This window comes from Phocoena phocoena, chromosome 2 (genome assembly GCF_963924675.1).
Source record: "Phocoena phocoena chromosome 2, mPhoPho1.1, whole genome shotgun sequence".
Classification (NCBI taxonomy): domain Eukaryota; kingdom Metazoa; phylum Chordata; class Mammalia; order Artiodactyla; family Phocoenidae; genus Phocoena; species Phocoena phocoena.
In genome coordinates, this window is record NC_089220.1 from 64,483,099 (window position 1) to 64,505,798 (window position 22,700).

General features: G+C 41.4%; 1 protein-coding gene across 1 annotated transcript in view; it reads right to left on the minus strand.

Annotated features, from left to right (window-relative positions):
* NPAS3 (neuronal PAS domain protein 3) overlaps positions 1–22,700 on the minus strand; it is a 757,552-nt gene that overhangs the window by 59,537 nt on the left and 675,315 nt on the right. The window contains exon 7 of the mRNA XM_065871683.1: positions 5,152–5,270. Coding sequence (XP_065727755.1) covers positions 5,152–5,270 — 119 coding nt within the window. The remainder of the gene's footprint in view (positions 1–5,151; positions 5,271–22,700) is intronic.

Here is a 22,700-nt window from a genome sequence, read left to right on the forward strand (position 1 = left end):
GGCATCTATGACACCCCAAAGAAAACAACTCACTGTTAAAATTATGGAAGTGCCTTACTCTACAGAATGGATACAACCATGAATTGAAAAAAATGAACAAGAGAAGATTTAAAAGATGTTCACGTTTGTGGGCTTAGAAAAGACAAAAGAATTGCCTTTAGCTAATTAGCACCCTCTAAATTTTTGCTTTTGTTACCTCATGTTTGGATATCGACAGAGATTCTTTTTTTTTTTTTTTAACATCTTGATTGGGGTATAATTGCTTTACAATGGTGTGTTAGTTTCTGCTTTATAACAAAGTGAATCAGTTATACATATACATATGTTCCCATATCTCTTCCCTCTTGCATCTCCCTCCCTCCCACCCTCCCTATCCCACCCCTCTAGGTGGTCACAGAGCACCGAGCTGATCTCCCTGTGCTATGCGGCTGCTTCCCACTAGCTATCTACCTTACATTTGGTAGTGTGTATATGTCCATGCCTCTCTCTCGCTTTGTCACAGCTCACCCTTCTCCCCCCCCATATCCTCAAGTCCGTTCTCTAGTAGGTCTGTGTCTTTATTCCTGTCTTACCCCTAGGTTCTTCATGATATTTATTTTTCCTTAAATTCCATATATATGTGTTAGCATACGGTATTTGTCTTTCTCTTTCTGACGACAGAGATTCTTAAAGCTGAATTATGTCAGCAGCCTGAACAAACTAGCAGACCTACACAGTATTTTCTCTATTATTATTTATACTTGGACTCTTTATACCATGAGGAGGTTGGATAGATTTCAGAAATCATTTAGCTCAGCACGTAGCTACAGGCAAATCCATAGCCAAATCATCCCAGATGGGGGACTGTTTATTTTTAAGTATCTGGAGCTCCCCCATCCTCCCTTAGTAATCTGTTTGTACGTGTCAGAGCAGGAACTCCCGGAACTTGAGGATTTTCAAGGAGTCATTCTCAGCACTGTATAAACATAACAGAGATTCTCTCTCTGTCTGTGTTCCCCAGTCGAGGATGTTCTACCGTACCTTGAGAGGTAGGACATCACCATGTGTGTGGATAAATGCTCTAGAGACCACAGTGGTGCCGGTGGGCATTTAAGAATAGGTTATAAAATGGACAGTACCACCCCGAAGGAAACTATCCTCCAAAGACAAGAGGTAAGGAGGCGACCCTATAAGTCTTTCCTTCTCTAATTTCCCTGACTACATTATCTCCTTTTGTCCCCTGTGCTATACCTAAGAAGTTCCCCCAGACCTAGACCTAATCGAGAAGGCAGAATATTGATGCGGTGCAACTGAAAGGAAGAGCCCTGTTATGTTAAGATATGTGGCCAGCAATGAGACCTAAACAACAAAGGAAGCCCCCTGAGGCTTAAAAAGTGGCTGGTCGAGCTAATGCACCACTGGGGATTTCAAAGCAAATGGGGACAGAGACAAGGAATGTCAGCTCACAGCTGGGAAACTTCATCGGAGGAGAGAGGGTGACTTTCCTGAGGCCTGGGGTGTGGAAGCAACGCCAATTTATATCCTACTCTCTACCTGAATTAGCGGATCCAGACTGGCACTTCTTTGGCTAGAATTCCTGGTCCTGGGTTATCTGAGTGGGTATCATATACCCTAGAAAGGAAGGTAAATCTCTGTACACTAGTGCTGTGGGATATGCTGAGCCACCAAGGGAAGGTCTTAATCAGACAAGAGGATTTTCTTTTAAAAACTTAGATTAATTTTTCCTTTGCTGAGGTCCAGTTTGTGCTGAGTGCTTCTCTGGACTTAATCCATTAAGCATTGAAGCAGAGGAGTGAACAGGGCAGACTCTGGAACCTAAATGCCTGGATCAATCCTGGCTCCTCAGTAGCTACATAAGAGCAGTAAGAATGAATACAGGCAAAGTATTGAAACTTTGAAAGCCTCAGTTTCACCACCTGCAAAATGGGCATAATAATAGAACGTAAAGCTTGAACAATGCCCGGCACAGAGGAAGTTTTTATATAAAGTTGTGGGGATTAGACAAAATAAGTGTAAAGCGGTTCGGTGCCTTCCAATGTTCAGTAAGTGGTACTTCTGCTACTATTATTACTGTCAGTGACAACAACGATAACACTGAAAAGTGATGGAGAAAGTGAGAACAGCCCATGTGCCAAGGACACAGAAAAAATGGAGAGAAATATAGTGACATGCACTGAGCAAGGCTTAACATCTTGAATCTTTAACTAAGGGAAAGGAAAGAAGCAAACAGTGGTAATAAATTAGGGAGGATATTGGGAGTATGGAGAAATTATCATCTCTGTTTCTTTTTATTTGTGTTCACTGTGTGGTGGTGGGGTGATTACCAGTTTTATTTGAATGTTTTATAAGCTGTTAGATTTATTTACTGAGAATGAACAGATAAATAGGGATGTTATTCAGCTGTGTCATGTCACGGCTTCTCATCAGCTCTTCCACTAACTTCCAGACAAGGTTAATTAATGAGGGAAGTTCACTGTGGAGGTGGAGGGGAGAGCTGGGTCTGTTGAATGATTCATCTTATTGGGGGAACAGTGGATGAATCAACTCTCATGTTAGCAGTTCTGGGGAGGAAAGTAAGCATTGGGTGGAGACTTTCAGGATATCTTGAGAAAGAGGTACTGTCAGAGGAGTCTGCTCACTTTAACATTATATAATTTGATGGCAACCGGAACAGCTTCTAAATCTCTTCTAATCCTGGATGTTTGAGGTTATGCTTTTTAATATTTTGTTTCCCTTCGTAGAGCAGGGTGTCTTAATCCTAAACCAGAGGAGCTCCAGAAACACTCTTCTTCCATTTATTTTTTCATGGAGGTCCCTTTTCATTCACCTCCCATAGGTGACATATCACCTCCTCAGGGAGACCTTCTGTGACCCTGTCTAAAGTGGTCCCCACCAGCCACTCCCTCACATTACCTTGCTTCACTCTGCCTAATAGTGTGGCCTAGTGGTTAAGTGCAGGGGACATGGAGCCAGACTCCCCGAGTTTAAACCCCAGCTCCGTCCCTTCAGTGTGTGAACTTGGGTGGGTAATTAACCTCTCCAGCCTTAGTTTCTTCTTCTGTAAAATGGAAACAATGAAAACGCTTTCCTCCTGTATTGTCACGAGGGCTAACACGCATAAGCTGTCCCACGCTCAGCATATTGTGGTGAACACAAATGTTAGCTACTGCTGTTTTAGCCTTCGTCGCTCTCTGAAATCACCTTCTTCATTTATTCACTTATTACGGTCTCTTTTCCCCCTGTTCGTTAGCAGTTGGCAGGGACTTTTTGGTGTTCAAAGATGAGTTTAGGATCTTGAACAAGCGCCACATTAGGAGTTCAATAAACATTTGTCAAAATAATGAATGAATGTTCTGTCAATATTTAAGAAATTAGCTTCTCCAATTTCAGATCATGTAGCCAAACAGCTTGACTGAGCTGCCCGAATGACAGAACCAACAGAACCCAAGCCACTTAGTCTCTTGCCTAGACTGAAACTCAAACTATTTCTCTATATTGTTGTTATTATGATTTTTTTTTTAACCATACCTCCCACTTTTGGGCAAATAAAATGTTGCAGAGCTTTACAATCTCTAGTTTGTTGTATGAAAGTAATAATAATTTTTTGTTGGTTTTCAAAAAATTAAGTTATCTAATGATATTGAATTACACTAGATATTGCTTTTTCAAAATATACCTCACCTCTTCCACCCTTCTTCCCTTCTGGGATATGCCTGCTACAGACCAGGAAAATCCAGGAAAGGTGAAGAACAAATGCTGACAGAAAAGCTGGAAGGCCAAGAATGCATCTTTCTGGCATTAAAATGGCAATAATCGCTACACCTATAGTTTGCTTATAGAATTCCAAACTGGCTAAGGCTACACAGTTAACAACTAATAAATGTGCAGTGTTTCCGTGAGGCAGAAGAATACATGATGGCCCTAAAGATAGTCTGTTTTCCGTCCTCCGACATATCCCTTCGTAACAGGCCAACAAATCCCTCTGTAGGGGGAGCTACTGCACAGGGCGCTGCCCGGGGGGCCTCTCCCTTGCTTTGAACCCTGTTAAAGGTTACGGGTGTTCCACATGTGCCCTTTGGGCTGTAGGACAGCTCAGCTAAAAGTCCTCCTTAGAAGGACCTGCTTTACCACAACCTTCCTTTTTACAGAAGAATTAATGTCAAAGAAAATGCCTGATACTAACTTTTCTGCAGCTGCTAGCCTCCTGATGACTTATGTAAGGTTTTTAAAGCCTGATGAAAATGACCGTTACCATCCCTGACAAGGTTATGGCATTGTCCCACAAGAACTGGGCTACTGGAAGCTCTAGACTCCCCAGTGGGGAAAGGTCATGCCGGCCACAGCGACAGTGCATTCCATCTGTTTGCCCTCCTCATATAATAAATATTGTTTGAAAGATTGGTTAGTGTGTTGTAAAACTGATAAGATTCGGGTTGCCAAAGGCATTTCATGAATTTCATAGGTCTTAATTTATGTTGCTATAGTAACTGAAACGTTGGAATTTCCCGAGATTAGAAAGCTTTTATATCCTTAACCTTAGAATGGTAATAATGTAGATTATGACTCTGGACTTGGTCTTTGCTGTTGTGCGGAACATATTTTCTGTATGTGGAGTGTTCTGTCTATGCTAAGGTGTGACTGAATGTTCAGTCACTGTGATTTCAAAATTAGGATTTCTGATGTCCAGCCTGATTTTTTTATCTACACGTATGAATCTTGGTGGCCAAGCTGTTATTAAAATGGACAGTCTTTCTCTAAAGAGAAAGGGGGGATTGGAAGGGAGAGGTGGGAGAAGTAGAATTCTTATAGTAGTAGTTCTAGAATGGTCATCTTAAGGGCTGATGTGAATTTGGCTTACCTTCTCCATCAAAGTGAATTTCTAGCATGTGCTGAAGCACTCGATGTATTATTAACATGTGTTTTAAGGAAAGACACTCGCTGAGGCGTTTAGGGCACCAGCACTGTCTGAAGTGAGAAATGAGGGGTGTAATGAATCCCCTGACTTGAGACAGGAAGATAACTAAGAACACTGTGGGCTGCTCCAGGTCACATGTATTGATTATACGGACCCAAAGCAGCTGGAAAACCCAATGCAAGTGACCTAGGATTGACCCGAGACAGAAGTCTTTCCCCTGCTGGAGCCCAGCTTACCTTATATCCTGATGATTTGATGTGCACGCCGCGCTTGGTCAGCGTAGATTTCATTCGGATGAAAAACGAACGCTCAAGAGTGTTGTCAGTGGTTAGCAGGCTGGGGCTGGTTGATTCCACTGAAGAATACAAAAATACATACACATGATTTAGATCTCTACACAGCCCCTCTCAGCTACTGCTCAGGTACGATCCTTGAGTTCACTAAAAATAAATGACTGATGGGTGCTAAGAGTGTAGTAATCAATTTACCTCATTTAGAAAATGTTTACTTTGCAGAAAATATAAAAGAAAAATTAATGTGTCTGAAGAAACTCCTTTCCAGTTTCTAGCAAGGGCTTTTCAGGCCTTTTAAGTTCCAGCAGCTCCCCAAGTGGGGTCTGATAGTAAGTAAGTAACTGTAGCACATCCTGAGGCTTGTCTGGTGCACATGGAGAGAGCAGTCACAAAAAACAAGGACCCCAGAGATTTACGGGATGAACCAAGACTCGGGCAGAGATGCTTCTGATGTAAGTAAGGATGACTTGCTTTTTGTTCTCCCTGCAAATACCTTCTTGGATCAGTTGCCTACTGGAGACTTCTGAGAACCATGGCACCATCAATATTGGGCAGCCATACCCTGGCCCGTGTCCTTGCCCTTCTGAGTCAGTTTCCTTCACTATGGGGAATAAGAGGCATGAAGTCTTCTCGATTGACTCGAGGTAGAGGGCTGAGAATGGGATATACAGACAGAATCAAAAAGTACTCCCAGTGTCAACCTTCTCTTCTTGTCACTAGTGGCAGCTTGTCCCCTACCCTCATCAGAATAAAAAACAGCCTCTATGTTTTTACTTCTTTGCTTCCGATATGAGAAAACCATAGTTGCTTCCCTTAAGCAAGATAGTTACTCTTTCCCTTTACATGTATTTAGACTAAGCAGAATATGTTTTGACTTAAAATGGTATTTTGCAGCCTTGCTGATCTAAAACCACCTTTATGCAAACGGGCCAGAGGGCAACGTGAATCTGTTTCCTTTAAAAATAAACTTCCAAGGTGTTTTATAAATTTATTTTCCTGAAAAGAAATTAATTTGGGGGGTTTAAAGCCTAATAATATTCTAATTTTACCCTTCTAAAATAGTAGTTTACAGTTTCTCTTATTCTAAAGTAAGTGAAAATACATGTCCAACAACAAAATTGAATTTCTTTTGAGCAGCCCTACAAGAGCACTAATTTCCCCTAGGATGAAGGTCAAGAAATATGTGTAAAGAGATTTAAGAATTAAGTAGGGTGAAAATAGCTATTAAAGCACAAAGAAAAATAGGCAAAACAAGGTTTTCAGTTTTAAATTATGAAACATATCCCATACTTTTTTTTTTTTTTTTTGCGGTACGTGGGCTTCTCACTGTTGTGGCCTCTCCCGTTGCCGAGCACAGGCTCCGGACGCGCAGTCTCAGCGGCCATGGCTCACGGGCCCAGCCGCTCCGCGGCATGTGGGATCTTTCCGGACCGGGGCACGAACCCGTGTCCCCTACATCGGCAGGCGGACTCTCAACCACTGCGCCGCCAGGGAAGCCCCTCCCATACAGTTTTAAGGGAAAGAAATGTCTATTTTTTCTATTAGACTCGATGCTCAGATGAAAGAAAAATACGAGCTACTATAATAACAGAAGCCTCGCTATTTGTGGCCTAGGGCGTTTCTTGTATCATTCTTGTCTTAATATGACTATATTTTCCTATATTTACGGTATTTCTCTTCTGGGGTGATGGAACCACTGACAAGTGTCCCTTCTCATGTGTCTCTCTTAAGATTTTCTTCTTTTTTTGTCTTAGAGAGCACGGATCTGATGTCATTTTCAATGTACAGCTTTTTATCACTCGAGGGAAAAGCAGAGCCATGTTATATTTAGTACTTTCATTTCTTCTGATTAAATATGAATTACTATGAAATTTTTCTCATCATCTAACACGTTATAATACGCCAACAGCTTTTTAATACACTATATAAGCACAAACTTCTGCTCTAAGAGTTTAATTTGCCCCTCTAATCCAATCACATCAACCTTATTTCTCTTATCAGAGATTCCCATTTTGAATTAAATGAGCTCATTAGTTTTAATCAAAAGCAGAGAGATCAAAACTTAAACGTAAATGCTTTAGATCAGAACTGTCAGTCAGCCGTGCAGTTCTATTTTACTAAAACACAAGATCAGAGACCCTTAGAACCAATTTTTTCTCGTAAGGGATGCCGAGAGCTTGAAGATGCTATATCCCTTTTTTTTTTTCCTTCCTCCCAAGGACAGATTATACATTTAAGGTTAGACTTAATTTATAGCACTTTTTCATCGTGGTGGAAGTGGAAAAGTATGCCAATCTACTAGTGTCCTTTTCACATTTATTGGCCCTGGTCCTCAGAGACTTGAACTAATGTGAAGGCATCAGAATCCACAGCACAGAACCACAGACTTAGCCTCAACAAGTTCAGTTCTGTTCAGCGAGACTGTGTTTGCAAACAGCTGAGGAAAAATGCAACTTCCCAGAAAAGCGAACTATGTTTTATGGCTGAGGTCCAGGATACCCTGACCCAGGAAGGAAGGAACCATGTAACTGTGAATAATTCAGGCATCGTTAGAAATTGTTATTGTTTTTAGTATGTGGAACTGCACAGGTAAACACCTAGTGGGCACTTTAGAGACCCCAGCAAAGGTGCTTCCCGCTGGGTGACACAACGGGAGACACGAGCTCCCCATGAGCTGTGGAGCCGAATGCTGCGTCCTGCTCTGGCTGGGCAGTGAATATAACGCCCCCATCCCCCTGCCCCATGTGTTAAATCTCCAGCATATACAGGAGCAGCGTTCATTAAACCCAGGACAACTGGTGTGAGAGGAATGCTGAGGTTAGATTTTGCCCCAGTGGAGCTGAGATTGAAAATCTAAACTGGTCCCCAAGCTGTCTTTCAAGAGCACGGGGATTTGCGGGGTGGTCAGGGAGAAGAGAGAGGGCAACTTCGAAAAGAGTTTGATTTCTGATAAAGATTTCTGCTTTAATTCCACACGGCCTTCTAATTCTGAGGACAGGGACAGAAGTAACCTGCCACACTGGCCCTTTCAAAGGATACGTGACAAACTCATTCCCAGCACACACGTACACAGCCACGTTTGCTCAAGGGCTGGCAAATATGCTCTGGTTATCCCAGCTCTGACAGTGGTGTCTCTCATGCAAAGAGACATATTATCTGCATGTGACAGGAGTAGCCACTTTAGAACGGAAGCTTTCTAAGTGTCTCAGGTGAGAAGCACGGATTGTGATGAAGGGTCTATTGGGAGAGAACCAAGGGAGCATGGCCTTGGTGACGTGCGACATGACTGTAGCACTGAATAGAGAAAGGGTGTGTGTGTGTGTGTGTGTTGGGTGGATATGAAGAGAGGACAAAATAGTGAGAAAAGTATCCTTAGGACTTGGGCTCTATTAAGACCGTGGAACCAATCTATGTCAAAATAGTGTATTGGAGTGCTTTCTAGATATCACACGCTTTTCTGTCAGCTTTTTGAGACAGGCCATGATTGCTGCATAATCTCATAAGAAATTTGGGATTCAGAGAAGTTATATCTGCTGCCGGAGACAAAGGAGAAATTGATGGGTAAAGCTGGATTAAGTGGTCAAAGCCCAGATATGGCCAGTTTTGACCTATGAATTATAACCGAGGAGCTGAAAAAGAAAACAAAAGCAAGACCCACAGAACTGAAAGCTAGATAAAGAAATAGACTCTCTTTTGGTGAATCTCAAGGGCCTCAACTTTTAAGTAAATCTAAATAATCTCAGCTCTTGAAATGTCCGTTTTTGCATATTTTGTGAAATTTACAGAACAATTCATAGCAAAAGTTGTAATAATTTTTATGTTGGCAAATTCCACCATAATGTGAAAGTATATCTGCATTATTCCACCTCTGTTTATAATTTCCTAACTGGTACTGTAGTTGCTGCTTCCTTATTATTATGAAGGGGCGGGAGGTGGTGATGAAGGTAGGTGGCTGAGAACCATCTAGCTCTCACTGGCCAAGCCAAGGGCCAGGTGTATTCTGAGCACTTCTGGGATTCTCTCCAGGGTCCCTGCAAGTGGATGAGGCCAAAGCATAAAGAGGGCCTTTCTTTTTAGCACACTCCAAATGTCTGTGGTGCAACCCCAGTGTCAGAGCCTCCAACTGCCGTCAGATCCTGATGGGGGTGGTGGAGAAAAGAAAAGTTAAGTTTTGAGAAAAGTCAAAACTCCTCAAGTGTGAACACAGTATTTTTCCTTTTAAAGGAGAAGTGGCATTGGGCTAAGTTATTAAGATATGAAGTTAAATATACTCTTCCACAACTTCATTGCCTAAATGAATCTTCCCTTTTTCAGAAATTCTGTGCAAAGTGGGAACAACCAAAATGACTTGCACAAGACAAGGGAAGAGATGTCGGTTCATTTTGCAATTATCTTGATAAAGCCAATCTGTTTCACTGGCGTATGCTGTTACCTTTGTTAGACACTGATGTACTTTAGAACTTGAGAATGAGTATATGTCAAGTATGTAACAAGTTATTTCTTTTCTTACAAAAATTTTCCTGCACTTCCTTAGCCACTTGGAAGTTAGGTTTGATCATGTGGCTTTCTGTGGCCAGTGGAATGTGAGCAAAAGTCGTGTCACTTTCAGGTGGAATTCTCGAGAAAAGCAGGTCACGAGGTGCTACTTTCTCTTCCTCTCTGCTCTGGTGACTTCCAACATTTCAGATGGTGGCTGGTCCATCAGCCCAGGTCTTGGAATGAGGAAAATGTGGGACAGACTCTTTAGCCCACCCTCACAGAAATAATCTTTGTTGTAATTTGGGGATTGTTTTATTTACTGCAACATAACTTAGCCCAAGCTGACAGATGAAAATACCAAATCTTTATTATTATATAAAAATATGTGTTGTCCAAGTCTCCCAGATAGTCAGTGGCAGGGCACACAGCCATGATCTGTTTGACTCCAAAGTTCATGATATGTCCAATATTCCAGTTCTTACATTATTTATATTCTCATTTTATCTCTTATGCTAGGGCAGCAGGGTGGAGACAGGTCTAACTTTGATTCCCTATAGCACATAGCATAGTTCCTTAAACCCACAGCAAAGATTTATATGTATATACATATACGTGTGTGTGTGTATATATGTATATATATAAATAAATATACATAAAATATATGTGTATGTATACACACATGTATTATTTACATATATTTAATATATTCAATAACTAATATTCATTAAACATTGACATTAATGTAGTAAGATCTCCCCAACTTAGTTTCTCAGTAGTAGGCCAATGGTAAAAATAAATCTTTTCTCACGGAAATTGTCCCAGTGGATTTTATGTTTATCCAGGATGACAGCTGTGGTAATCTAAAATTGCCACAAATTCTTCAATACTCCTCCTCCCAAAAGGTGTAGCCTACTCCCTTTCCCCTTGAGTGTGGGCTAGACTTGGTGACTTACTTCTAATAAGTACCATGTGGCAGAGTTGGCGGTGTATGACTTGGTCATAACAGGCAGCGTGGCTCCCTTGTTGCTGTCTCCCGGGTCATTCACTCTGATGGGAACCAGCTGCCATATTGTAAGGACACTTGAGCAGCCCTATGGGGAGGCTAATGTAGTGAGGCACTGAGGCTTCCTACTCTCAGTCACGTGAGTGAGCTTAGATGTGGACCCTCCTGCCCCAATCAAGCGTTCAGATGACTATGCTCTGACTGACATCTCTATGGCAACCTCATGAGAGATCCCAAGCTACAGCTAACTCTGACAAGCTGCTACTGGATTCCTGACCTATAGAATGAGATATCTTTGCTTTTTAAAAATCTATCAGTATTGAGGGTAATTTGTTATGCAAAGATAGATAATATAACACCCACGTGGAACCTCTTTTTGGACAAATCATAGCCTTGTTTTGATATGTGACAACCATGTACGTGGGTAAAACTCATGTGATTTTCAGAAGGAATGCCTTGCCCAGAGTGTGAGTACCTGGTGAATTCACATACGTAAGGAAAACTACCGGCAGTGCTGATTTTTTAAGTGGGGTCTGTGTTTTCAATGCTCAACTGATTTTTTTAAATGTGCAGTTTGTAAAAGGTGCTGTCAATAGCGTCATCTGCAAGACTGTGGTATCTTGAAAGGCAGGCTGGACGTCTTGCTTATCTTTTTTGTATCTATTCCCTGCTCTTCTCCAGCCCCCACTCATTCCCCTCAAGTGCCTAGGATTATGTTTTACATAAGTAGGCACTCAGTTTGCATGTTGAATACAGTAATATTCGGATGCATTCTTTCAAGAAGAATTATTCATTTTACCCCTGCCCATTCTCTCACACCAATCATCTTTTTCCAAGAAGTCTTTTTTTTCTTTTTTGGAGGAGAAGGAATCATTATGTCCTCTCCTTGTATTCATTTCTAAGGAAGCATTTTTTGCTAAGTGTTATTTTGAGAGTCATGGACTAGTGGGTGTGGTAGTTAAAAGAGGATTGGCCTGCTTTTGCCCAGAATTAGAGAATACTTTGCTCTCTGTCTTTTGGGAGTTGGTTTCCATCCCACTGGGCTGTCCTCTACCATCCTCGACCATGTGCCAGGGTGACTTTGAAGGGGGTGATGGGCCTTAGTAGGCTACACTGAGGTCCTCAGCCACCGTCGGGGAGGCAGTGCCCAGCATTCTCTGTGGACCCAGGTTGTACCACCTTTTGGATGTCAGGCAAATGCAGTTGCAGCCACTACCCTGTGGCTCGGCAATCAGCCTCTCTCAGCTTCAGTGCTTGCTCTGGAGTATGACGGAAAAGCCAAATTTATTGAAGTCTCATTAGGGCTGATTCCTGCTCCCACTGAGTTGTGAGTCTTCAGCTTTGTTTAGAAACTTGTGAATCATTAACTGAAACTCTAGAGCATAGCTGTGAAAATAATTGTGGTTCAATAATGATGTAATAAACTTCTTTCAGTATAACATTAAAAATAATCCACCGAAAAAAGAGGCAAAAATAATAATCTGCCACCCCGTGCCACCTGTCAGCACAAGCTCCCCGACAATATCTGCCTGCCTCGGATGAGAATTGCAATGCATAAGGTTGGGGTTGCTACTTGGGGGGCTGTCCCCTGAGGGAGAGGAGAGTGTTCAGCCGCCGTCTGCCGCTCCACAGTTGGCGTTCGGGTGATACCACTCTGGGGGAGATACACACAGTGTCAGAGTCAAGCTGCTACCAGTGGGTGTTTCTATACACAACTACTAAGCTTCAGGAAAGTTCAAGGGGAGAAACTGGGTATTGGAAAGATAGACTTTGAGAGTCTATGACATCCCACATGACCCGTTCTGCAGCAGGCTGTGTACTCCAAAGAACATGCCATCTGAATACTGCGACGGTTTTAAATCTTACTGGAGACTCCCTATAAATGTTGCCACTTGAGGGATCTGTTCTGGGAGAAAAATATAGCATGTCCTCCCGGGATGCTGCTTGGATTCCATTACCAATATTGCTTATGGGATCGAGTGTGGCAGTGCTTTTATCATGACTGTAGAGTGGTTACGAGCCATATAAAACATACTCAGTAACATTGAGGCTTTTTTGCCTTTTCTGTTTCCTTCTTTTATTTCCTTCCTTCCTTTCCTTTCTTTCTTTCTTTTTTTAACGACAAACACGATGTCAGACAAAGGGCATCAGGACTTAGTCTTTGTAGTACAAAACAAAATAACAATACATAAACACCTTTGTGAAGGCAGCTTGAAGCCCCGTGTTTTCTATGAAAAAGTCATGTTCAATCTTCACTGTTGATAGAACCGAATAGCTAACACAGAGAACATTGTATATCAGAAAGGTCAATAGTTATTATGAGCTACAAATATATTTTTTTCCATCCTTCAGGCTGTTTAGCGCATATCACAGCATGAGCAGCTGTCTTCTTTAATGCTTTTAAAATTAGAATCCCAGAGAGGAAGAAAAAATTATGGTTGCAGTGATTGCTCTTTGCTTTTGTAAGTTTACTTTAATATACTATTTTATATACATGAATCTTCGGTGCAGCCTATCCATGGGGCAGTAACTGGTTGCCGGTATCGAGTTGAACTGCCACGTTTATTTTCTTAGCATTCTGGCCAAATCTCCGTCTCAGGCACAGATGTTGTCGACATACCATATTTTCAAAAGGAGTCATATAGAGGAGCCTGGTTCCAGAGGCACTTGCAAACACACACATATGCATTCTGCCTTTTCATTGCTTAAAAGGTCTGTGACTAACTACAACAATGCCATGTGATGAGAAACAGTTACGCAGCACTGGGTGAGAAATCAGGCAGTGATTCAAACCATTGATACACAAAGTATCACTCTCCACGTGCAAAGTGCAGACGTGTGGCCTGAGAGGGCACCTTTTAGGTTGTTGAAGGTTGATCTCCGCCTGTGCCTGTCCTTACTCGGCACATAGCCCTAAAGACAAGGAGTATTTCACGCAGCACATGTAAGCATATACTGGACGTTATAGCTCGCTCAGTCTTTGTTCAGTTATTTACATTAAATACGTAATGAGTATCTATAATGAGCTGGGACTGTTTATAACAGTGCTTACATTTGGGAGGAGGGGAAAATATATAACCATTTCTGGAAGTGCTTAATGCTCGAAAGAACAGCGATGCAGGGTAAGGGGCTGGCGAGTGATGAGGGCCACATTTTTGTTGTGTGGTCACAGAACACTAAGTCATGTGGATGTATGTCGGGGTGAAGATGCCACAGCTCCGGGCTCACGATTCGAGTTGCAGCTTCATCGCTCTGCACTGGTAAATAGCTTTACGGAAAACTATTATTTGCATAGATATGCGCCAGTGACGATGAAATTCTAGAACTGTTACCCTTTGGACTTTTGTCCAAAATTAAAATAAGTGATATACTAAAGGTGAATAATTTAACATGTAGGAAACTAAGGGAGGGGTCACTAAGAATTTTCCAGTGTCCTGTGCCTCCCAGATGAACCTATTGGCATTGTCATTTATTTGAGGATCTCCAGAGAGAGCAGCTTCAGTAGAAAAGTGGGATAAAGATTGAGTGAATAAGTGATTCCTTCTCTTTGGTGAATTTGGTGATGAAAATAAAGAGAGCTGAGTATGTTTATTGATTGAGAGGACTGAGTTTAAAGTTGTCTGTATTAGAAATGCTAATTGAAGAATTTAAATCCTAAGGGCTATTTCATTAGTAACACAGAAAAAGAGGTGAGCCTCTGAAATGGGGGGAAGAAAAAAAAAGGATGTGAGCAAAAAAAGAGAGAGGGGGAGGGTGATGGGAACCTTGCTGAACAACTTAATCTCAATAGAGTAAAGGTCATTTGCTGAGATAAAGGAAGTGGGAGAAGGAGGGGATTTTGAGAGTAAAGAAAAAAGCTGTGGAGCAGCTCATGTGGGCAAAGCAAGGAGGATCAATAGAAAATAAGCAATAAGATTACAGTGGTTAGAAGTTGCATGACTTAACTGTAAGCGCGCTGATTTTCTAGGGTACCCTACTAATAATGGCTTTGTGGTTTTTCAAGGCATTGCTCAGGATAGTGGGTTTTTCCCAGGGATGGGAGTGGGCTCAATGGGAATGAAAGAAAGACAACAGAGTGAGGGACTCCAAAGGGTTAAGAGACAAGCAAGTGAGGATGGATAGAGTGATGAGCTGGGGAACAGGAAAGAATGACAGGGGTAGGGGTGGGGTAGAGGTGGTGACCTGGGTGAGACAGCCGGTAAGGGGGGGGCTTTCTTCCCAGAATGATTTGTGAGAATGCCATTTGTTGCTTTTAAACAAGTTCATCTTTTTTTTTTTTTTTTTTTTTGTGGTACGCGGGCCTCTCACTGTTGTGGCCTCTCCCGTTGTGGAGCACAGGCTCCGGACGCGCAGGCCCAGCGGCCATGGCTCACGGGCCCAGCCGCTCCACAGCATGTGGGATCTTCCCGGACCAGGGCACGAACCCGTGTCCCCTGCATCGGCAGGCGGACTCTCAACCACTGCGCCACCAGGGGAGCCCAAGTTCATCTTTTTGATCTATATATTTTTTCTACATTCATAGAAAAATTGGAAGATATGCAAAAGTATAAATAAGAAAAAAAAAACAACCCAGTAACCTTATCCCCAGCTACAGTCACTATTAACACTAATATGTTTTGTTGCTGCCTTATTTACTCTTTATTTATATATTTATTTCAAAAGTGGGATCACACCCATATCTCCTACATTTTTTAATGTTAAAAAAAAGTCACAGCTCACTAGGGGATAATAGCTGGGCTTTTATTAGACACTGTTTGGGGAATAAAAGGACGTTGGGGCTCTAGCGGCCTTGGTTGCAAGGCAGCTTTAAAAATAAGAAATGATAGTATCTGCATGTGCCTACATCAGTGCATCACTTTCAAATACACTATTTTTCCTGGCTGTGTAATGTTCCATTACATGGTGATGAATTTCTTTGAAATTAATCTTCCTTCAACTTTCTTATCACGTCTTTGGGTGGATTTCTAGAAAAAGTATTACTGGGTCAAAGAGGATAAGCTTTTTTGTTTAAAGCTAATACGTACAATTTGTTTTCCAGAAAAGTTGTGCTGTGTTATCAGTTTATATGTTTATCAGCAATGTTTGATGTCCATATTAATTGTCATCTTAATATATGTGTTCTTGTTTGCTAAAAATATTAAATTAGTAGAAGATACAGAGAAGATACTCTGAAAAGCAATATGTAAAAACATCTCATGTGCGTAATTTGCATTTTTCTTTCTAATGATGTTGAATAATGTTTTAATACATACTTACTGGCTATTTGAATTTTTTTCAGTGACTCATTTATGTCCTCTATTTTCCAATTGAGTTTTACTCTCTTCTCTTATCAATTTGAATGAGATACTTAGATATATGTATTAAGGATATTATCTTTGCCATATTTCTTGCAAACATTTCCCCATTTTTTTTGCCTTTTACTTCTGTTTAGGATGTTCATTGATAAACATATGTTTTTTAAATTTTATATAGAGAAATCTATACATTTTTCCCTTTGTAACTTTTTTTTTGTTGCTCTCATACCTTAGAAAGGTTTTCTCTATTTTTTCTAACAGGTAGTTGGCATTTTAAAAATGAAGCATGGTTAAAGGTCAAGGAATGGCTGTGCCAATGGGTGACTGTAGGCAAGTCAAGAAATGAGTCTGTTGAGCTTCGGCAGTCGAGGAAATCTGTGTGGAATCGGGACCCATCCTGGATACTCTGACTCTGGCATCTCTTGCCGTCCGGTGGAGACGGCTGCGCAGACCTCATAGCACCAGCCTTCGCCATTGAGGAAGGTTCACGAAAGGTGTGGGTGTTGACAGCGGCATTGAGAACAGGTAAGGAATGCTGTTTTGTTCTTTTTTAAGAGGAAGTTTTTATATGCTGAGGTTGGGGGAAATGTTGCGGAAGCGGCAGTGGGAACGCCGGGTGATAACCACTGCTCTTTCATGCTGGGAGAGTCAGAAGCGTAGGAATGAATCATGGCCTCTGTTAAGAGCAAGTTTCTAGAGTATTGGGCTCTATGGCAGAAGGGCTTCAATAAAGGTGAAGAAGGAGAGGTGGGCCTTGTGGAAAAGATGGTGGCAATAGCAGAGCTTACTCCTAATGACGGTTCCCAGATGAACACACAGGACACCTTGTTAAATTTGAATTTCAGATAAACGATGACTGCTTTTTTTAGTATGACCCAAATATTGCATGTACGTTTCAAATTTAACTGGGAAGGCTGTAGTTTTACCTGTTAACTCTGGAACCCCTGCTCATGGAAGAATGAGGACTCTATGTGGCACCGAGGAAGGGTTTCGTGTGAGAGAGTCACGTGGTTAGCAAGAAGGAAGAATGGAGGAGTTTAGGAGACTGGCCGGGGATACATCTGTTTGACACAGAAAAGGTTCTGAATGGCTGGAACTTTCTCACTGGAGAGCGTTAGAGAGCCAGGCAATGATTGAAAATTCAAGTGAACGTTGGTGTGATGAAGTGGCTTTTTCAAATTTGCCTTCTTGGATATGGGGTCCAGCACAGCGGCCAGTTTTTATTTTCCTGTGTGAACGTGTGTGTTCTGGGTGTAGAGGAGAGCCTGGGTTGGCAGGTCTCCACAAATGTCTCCTGAGTCAGTATCTTCTGCTAATTTATTATTTTTTATCATACAGGAGGAATTTGACTAGGCAGCTAAAATTTGTTGGCTTTATTATGGCTCTATTCCAGCACATCTTGAAGTGGTTATTTTTCAAAGTGTTTTCAGTTCGAAGTACTATATTAAATCCATCATCAATAAAGAACTGAGGTTTATTTATTGGAGAATATTCTTAGTAACATTATTTATACTTTGTAATAATTTAGAGGAGCCAGAAATGGGAGATAACCCCATAATTATCTATATCTGTTATTTTGCTAATGAATATCTATTTTTGACACCTTTAATTAAGCAAATTTTCCTTTATCTTATGATCCCAGTAAGTTTCAATGACCACTGCCCTATCTCAGCACCTAAACAAAGTCTTCTTACCCCCTGGCAGAAGTAGCCCTGCTTTGCTGCAAAGAAGACAGGACTCCATCCTTAGGATCTTGGTCAGCTGATATATGTGTAGGCATCACAATACATGTGTAGGCATCATTTCCGTATCTGAACTTGATGTTAGGTCATTTGTATATTGTCTTCAAGGCTATGCATAGTCTTCCCAAGCGGGGGGGGGGGGGGGATGATAAAAAAGCAGTCATTTTTTTAATGATTCTATTTATATTGTTCGCAATTAGCTTTGCTGTACCCTTTTTCCTTCAATTTAAAAACATAAAGGCTATTTATTGCTAACGGTGATGATGAAAATGCGGTAGAAGCAGCCTTTTCTCAAACTGGGTGCAAAGCAAGTGTGTTGATACTATTATAATTACTGCCCCCTTTCCTGCTTCGCATATAACGCTCTAATGAGGTACTTGATATTTTTAACATCAACACTTTAGCATTATATCAGGATGGCATCTGGGACGAAACTGTATATTCTGTAATGCCAAATGATTATTTTAAAGACTGGCACTGCATGTTTCCTGTTGCCTGGTAGCTGAACGCTCCCACCACATTCGTCGTAATTGTTTTGTGGTTAATCCTCTCCAGAGCAGGGACACCAGGTATTTATGGTCGCCCTTGCTCTAGGTCTTCAATTATTTGACCTTACGTGTGAATGAATCCATCTATAACAGTAGGCTGTTGTTTGCCCACTTCTCCATTTTATTATTGCATTTATTTCTAACAAACTCCATTTGCATGTCATTAGTAAAGTTCTCAGTATTTTTTAATAGCTTGAGAAGCTGCATGTTAGAAATGACATGAAGGTTCAGATCATATACCTGGAGAAAATGCCCCTCTCGTGATGCTTATCCTCATGTTTGACTCAGAGGTATGACCTGTGTCTTTAGTTTCCTCCTGAATCACTTCAGTTCCAAGCCAAACCAAATACATCCAAATAAGTTTCCCTGAAATAGCAAATGATTTATACGTAAAACACTTGCGATCGAGCACTCTTTTATTCTGTAGAGAGGCTTTAGAATATTTTCCACTCATTGCACAAATAATGCACAGGTATTGTAATGATTTCTGGTATTAATTATTTACATGGGAGCTAATATTGCCTTTACTTTCTTCTGGTAAGTGTCATATATTATTCTTTTGGTGCTTTTGGTGCTAAAATCGTGTTATATTCTTTAACTTATAAACATCTAATATACTAGACAAACTAGCTTATATCTAAAATGGAAGCTAAAATACGTAAAGCCAACCTAGAAAGGTCTTTATTCTGAAAGTTATGTCTTGCCCTTCAAAATTCTTTTGTTGACACTAATAATCAACATCTACAATCCTTCCTCGAAAAGTAGAGTGCCTCTCCCCGACCAGGTAAAATAGTTTGTATGTAAGTAATTTAGGGGAAGACAGAAGTAGACTTAAAGGGGAAACAAGGGCAGAGAAGAAATTATCTTTCTACCAAGAGAATTAGTTTACTTTAAAAAGAATATTCTCTTACACAATTTGAAGTCTAACATTTTAGGAGATGCGTGTAAGTCCGAAAACATAAAATTATCAGTTACAATCCTTGCTATTTTGACAATTCTTTTCCTTTCCCTTTGTGGCTTGTTGGGAAAGAAAGCAAGCATTTAGATACATGCAGAACATGTAAGTAATCTCGGTAAGATGAAATTCTTGGGATTTTCCATATTTATATATTTTTTTCCTACATTGTATTTTCACTACCCAAGAGCCCTGGCTGTTATTTTTTTCCCGAAGTCTAAAGATCACCCCGTGGATTAACAAATGATTGAGGAGTCTCTCTTAAAAGACTCTTTAAAAAACTGTCAGAATCAGCCTGAGACAAAGATTTATTATGAACTATTTAAAGGGCTTAATATATGTATCCCCAAATGAGCCCTTGGAGCAAACTAAAAAGGAAGAGTGGAATTCTCAAAGAATAGGAAAAATTCTCCAATGCCCCACTTTCTTCATACCATGATTACTGTTTACTCAAAGGATAAAATGCCTAACCTGTCACACAAAGTCTTCAGAAGCCACAGTCCTGCTGATGTACAGTAAAAACAAAGCAATGAAGACCGACAGTGATGTGCTTGAGAGAGGCAGCTGTAATTTACTTCCTAACCTGTTCACTAACACACTAATGTGGCTACATCTTGTAGCAGGAGCTGATCCCTGACCCACACAGCAATCAAACAACTACCCGAGTGTTGGCTGTCACAGAAGGTGGGACCGTCGCCTTAATTATACGTTCCCGGATAACAAACCTTCCCTTAATGAGCAACTTTTCTCCAACGTGCATCCCAGCTCACCCCTTCTGTCCTTGAAAAGGCCCACTGTAGATCACTGTGGTTGGAATTTGTGAAGCATATTCATAAGTATTCTTCCTAACAGGTGTAATAAATACTGCCTGAGCAGGCTGTTTGCTTTATAAGAATGCCAAGATATAATTAAAATTATAGGCTTGTACCCCTGGGAGGCTCTGGAGAAGAATCACTCAAGACCGAAGGGAAACTTTTCAGTGAACTTAGAACCACGCTTTTCTCTTTTCATATCAGTAATATAATAGTAATTTTTATTGTCAGGACTATTTTATTTTCTTTGGGATTTATATTTGGCAATGAGATTCTCTACCCCACCGCACCCCCCGTGCCCTTAATTGATGTGATATCTGCACTAGCGTTCCTTCTTCCTAGACATGGGATTTCTTTATTTTCCTCTTATTATAACATCACCCAGTTCTGCTCTGATCTGCTGACAATGCCCCAACAGTTAACACAGGCATGTAGGAGGGTCTTACAGGGAGGTTTTATAGATACAGTCGTCCCTGGGATCTGCGGGGGATTGGTTTGAGGAGCCCCTCCTCCTCCCACAAACACCAAAACCCAGGGATGCCCAAGTCCCTTATGTAAAATGTCATGGTACAGTTGGCCCTTGGTATCCAAGGGTTCCATCCACGGTTGGTTGAAACCATGGCCGTGGAACCTGTGGATACGGAGGGCTGACTCTACCTTGAGCACAGGTAGTGCCTCTCTATGGCAAGAAGACCTTTAGCATTGAGAACGCACAGCCGAGACGATCTTAAATATAAAGATTTACTTCCCTATGTCACTAGCTCAGTGCTGGGCTGGGACTGGTCCATCAGCAAGGCTGATGGCATAGGTTGGTGACTCAGTGCCGCAAGGGAAAGGACTTGGGAGACCAGGTTCCTTGGTTCTACTTTGATTTTATTTTGCTCTCTTTAATACTTCGATTCTTTTTCTTTTCCCTTCCTATGGGTAGATACGTTTTCTCTGTAAAGCAGTTTTAGGAATGTTGGATACGATACATAAGTAATATGTATAGTATTTAGAGAACTCAATTGCAGTCGCTTTAGATTGCCGTGTACAGTGGAGTGTGTGAACTAACCCACGTAAATCATATCGCCTGGCACATGATGAGCCCTCGGTAAATGGTAGCTTTTACGGTTGTAGTTGGTATTGCTAATATCTCCGCAGGCTGGTTCTAACATCTGTTTTTAGGATTATTGGGTGGATTAAGGAGCAGAAATGGATAGTAATGCTCAGTAGTCCCCTGGGTCTCAGAGCAGAAAGTCCTGTCCTGGCATAACAACAGTGGTGCCCTTGGGCAGGATGATGGCCACAACCTGGAGAGCAGCAATGTGGCATAGGGGTGGGGCAATGCCTTGGAATTCGGAAGCTTGGGTTCTAGGTTTGGCGTAGCAGGCAAAAAGCTCTACAGTCTTAAGTCAGTCCTGTATCTCTCCTCCATCTACTCCCTTATCCCCATGAAGCCCATGATATTACATGTCTTACCCAGCATCAGGAGGTTGCTGGGAGAATCAAATAAATCCATATGAAGGAAAGCCTCGATTAACGTAAGTTAAATTTGAGCAGCAAACATTTGTTGCATACTTATGAAGTACCTGGTGCTGAAATACCACATCAAATGTGAATCTTATTAATGTCGGGAAAAGAAAAAACCTACCTATAGACATGTTACTATTTTGTTCTCAAAATTCATATATTCACTAACGTTCCTGGTTGTGCTATTATCATTAACATGACTTTGGGTAAAAGATTTCTAGGCTGATAAATTTCCAAAATGGATAGGTATCATGAACCTGACTGCAAGATGGTAAGAAAATTTTACAGTCACTGGTTTTACTAGAAAGTGCTACAGAATAAATGTGGACGGGAGAAAATGCAAATGCAAAAGAGGAGAGGAGAGAATTAAACAGGGAATAAAAAGGAGGAGGAAGAAAGATGTAGGGTAGTAAGAAAGAAACTACAGAGGGAGGGCTGAAGAGATGAGTATAAAGGACTAAGAGGTGGAGAAAAACACACACAAGTGATACAGATAAAGCAACAGTAAAAGGTACAAAACAGGAACCTTGGCATATTGAGGAAAAAAGGGGAAAAAGAGTGGAATGCTATTCTTTTTTATTCTTTTTTTTGCGGTACGCGGGCCTCTCACTGTTGTGGCCTCTCCCGTTGCGGAGCACAGGCTCCGGACGCTCAGGCTCAGCGGCCATGGCTCACGGGCCCAGCCGCTCCGCGGCACGTGGGATCCTCCCGGACCGGGGCACGAACCCGCGTCCCCCGCATCGGCAGGCGGACTCTCAACCACTGCGCCACCAGGGAAGCCCAGGAATGCTATTCTTATAACCACACTGTAAGGTGTGAGTTTGCAGACCAGCTGCTGGTCCTCAGCTGCATGTGCCAATGACCTGTGCTTTCCCCAGACCAAAAAAAACTGAGGAAGCGCGAATAAAGTCATATTTGGAGCTTTTAAAAAATAAATATAATCATTACAAAAGCAGGTATCCCAACATTTGCAACATTACGATTTCAAATCCACATGCTGGGTGATAGCCTAGATTTTCTTAATAGCCATTTTATTTTGCGCATAGCAGTTCTGAGGCACAGGGAATTAGGATTAATGCCGGGTCATTTACATACACATTTAATTTAGTTGTCACAACACTTTTTGAGATAAGCTCTTTTATTTTTC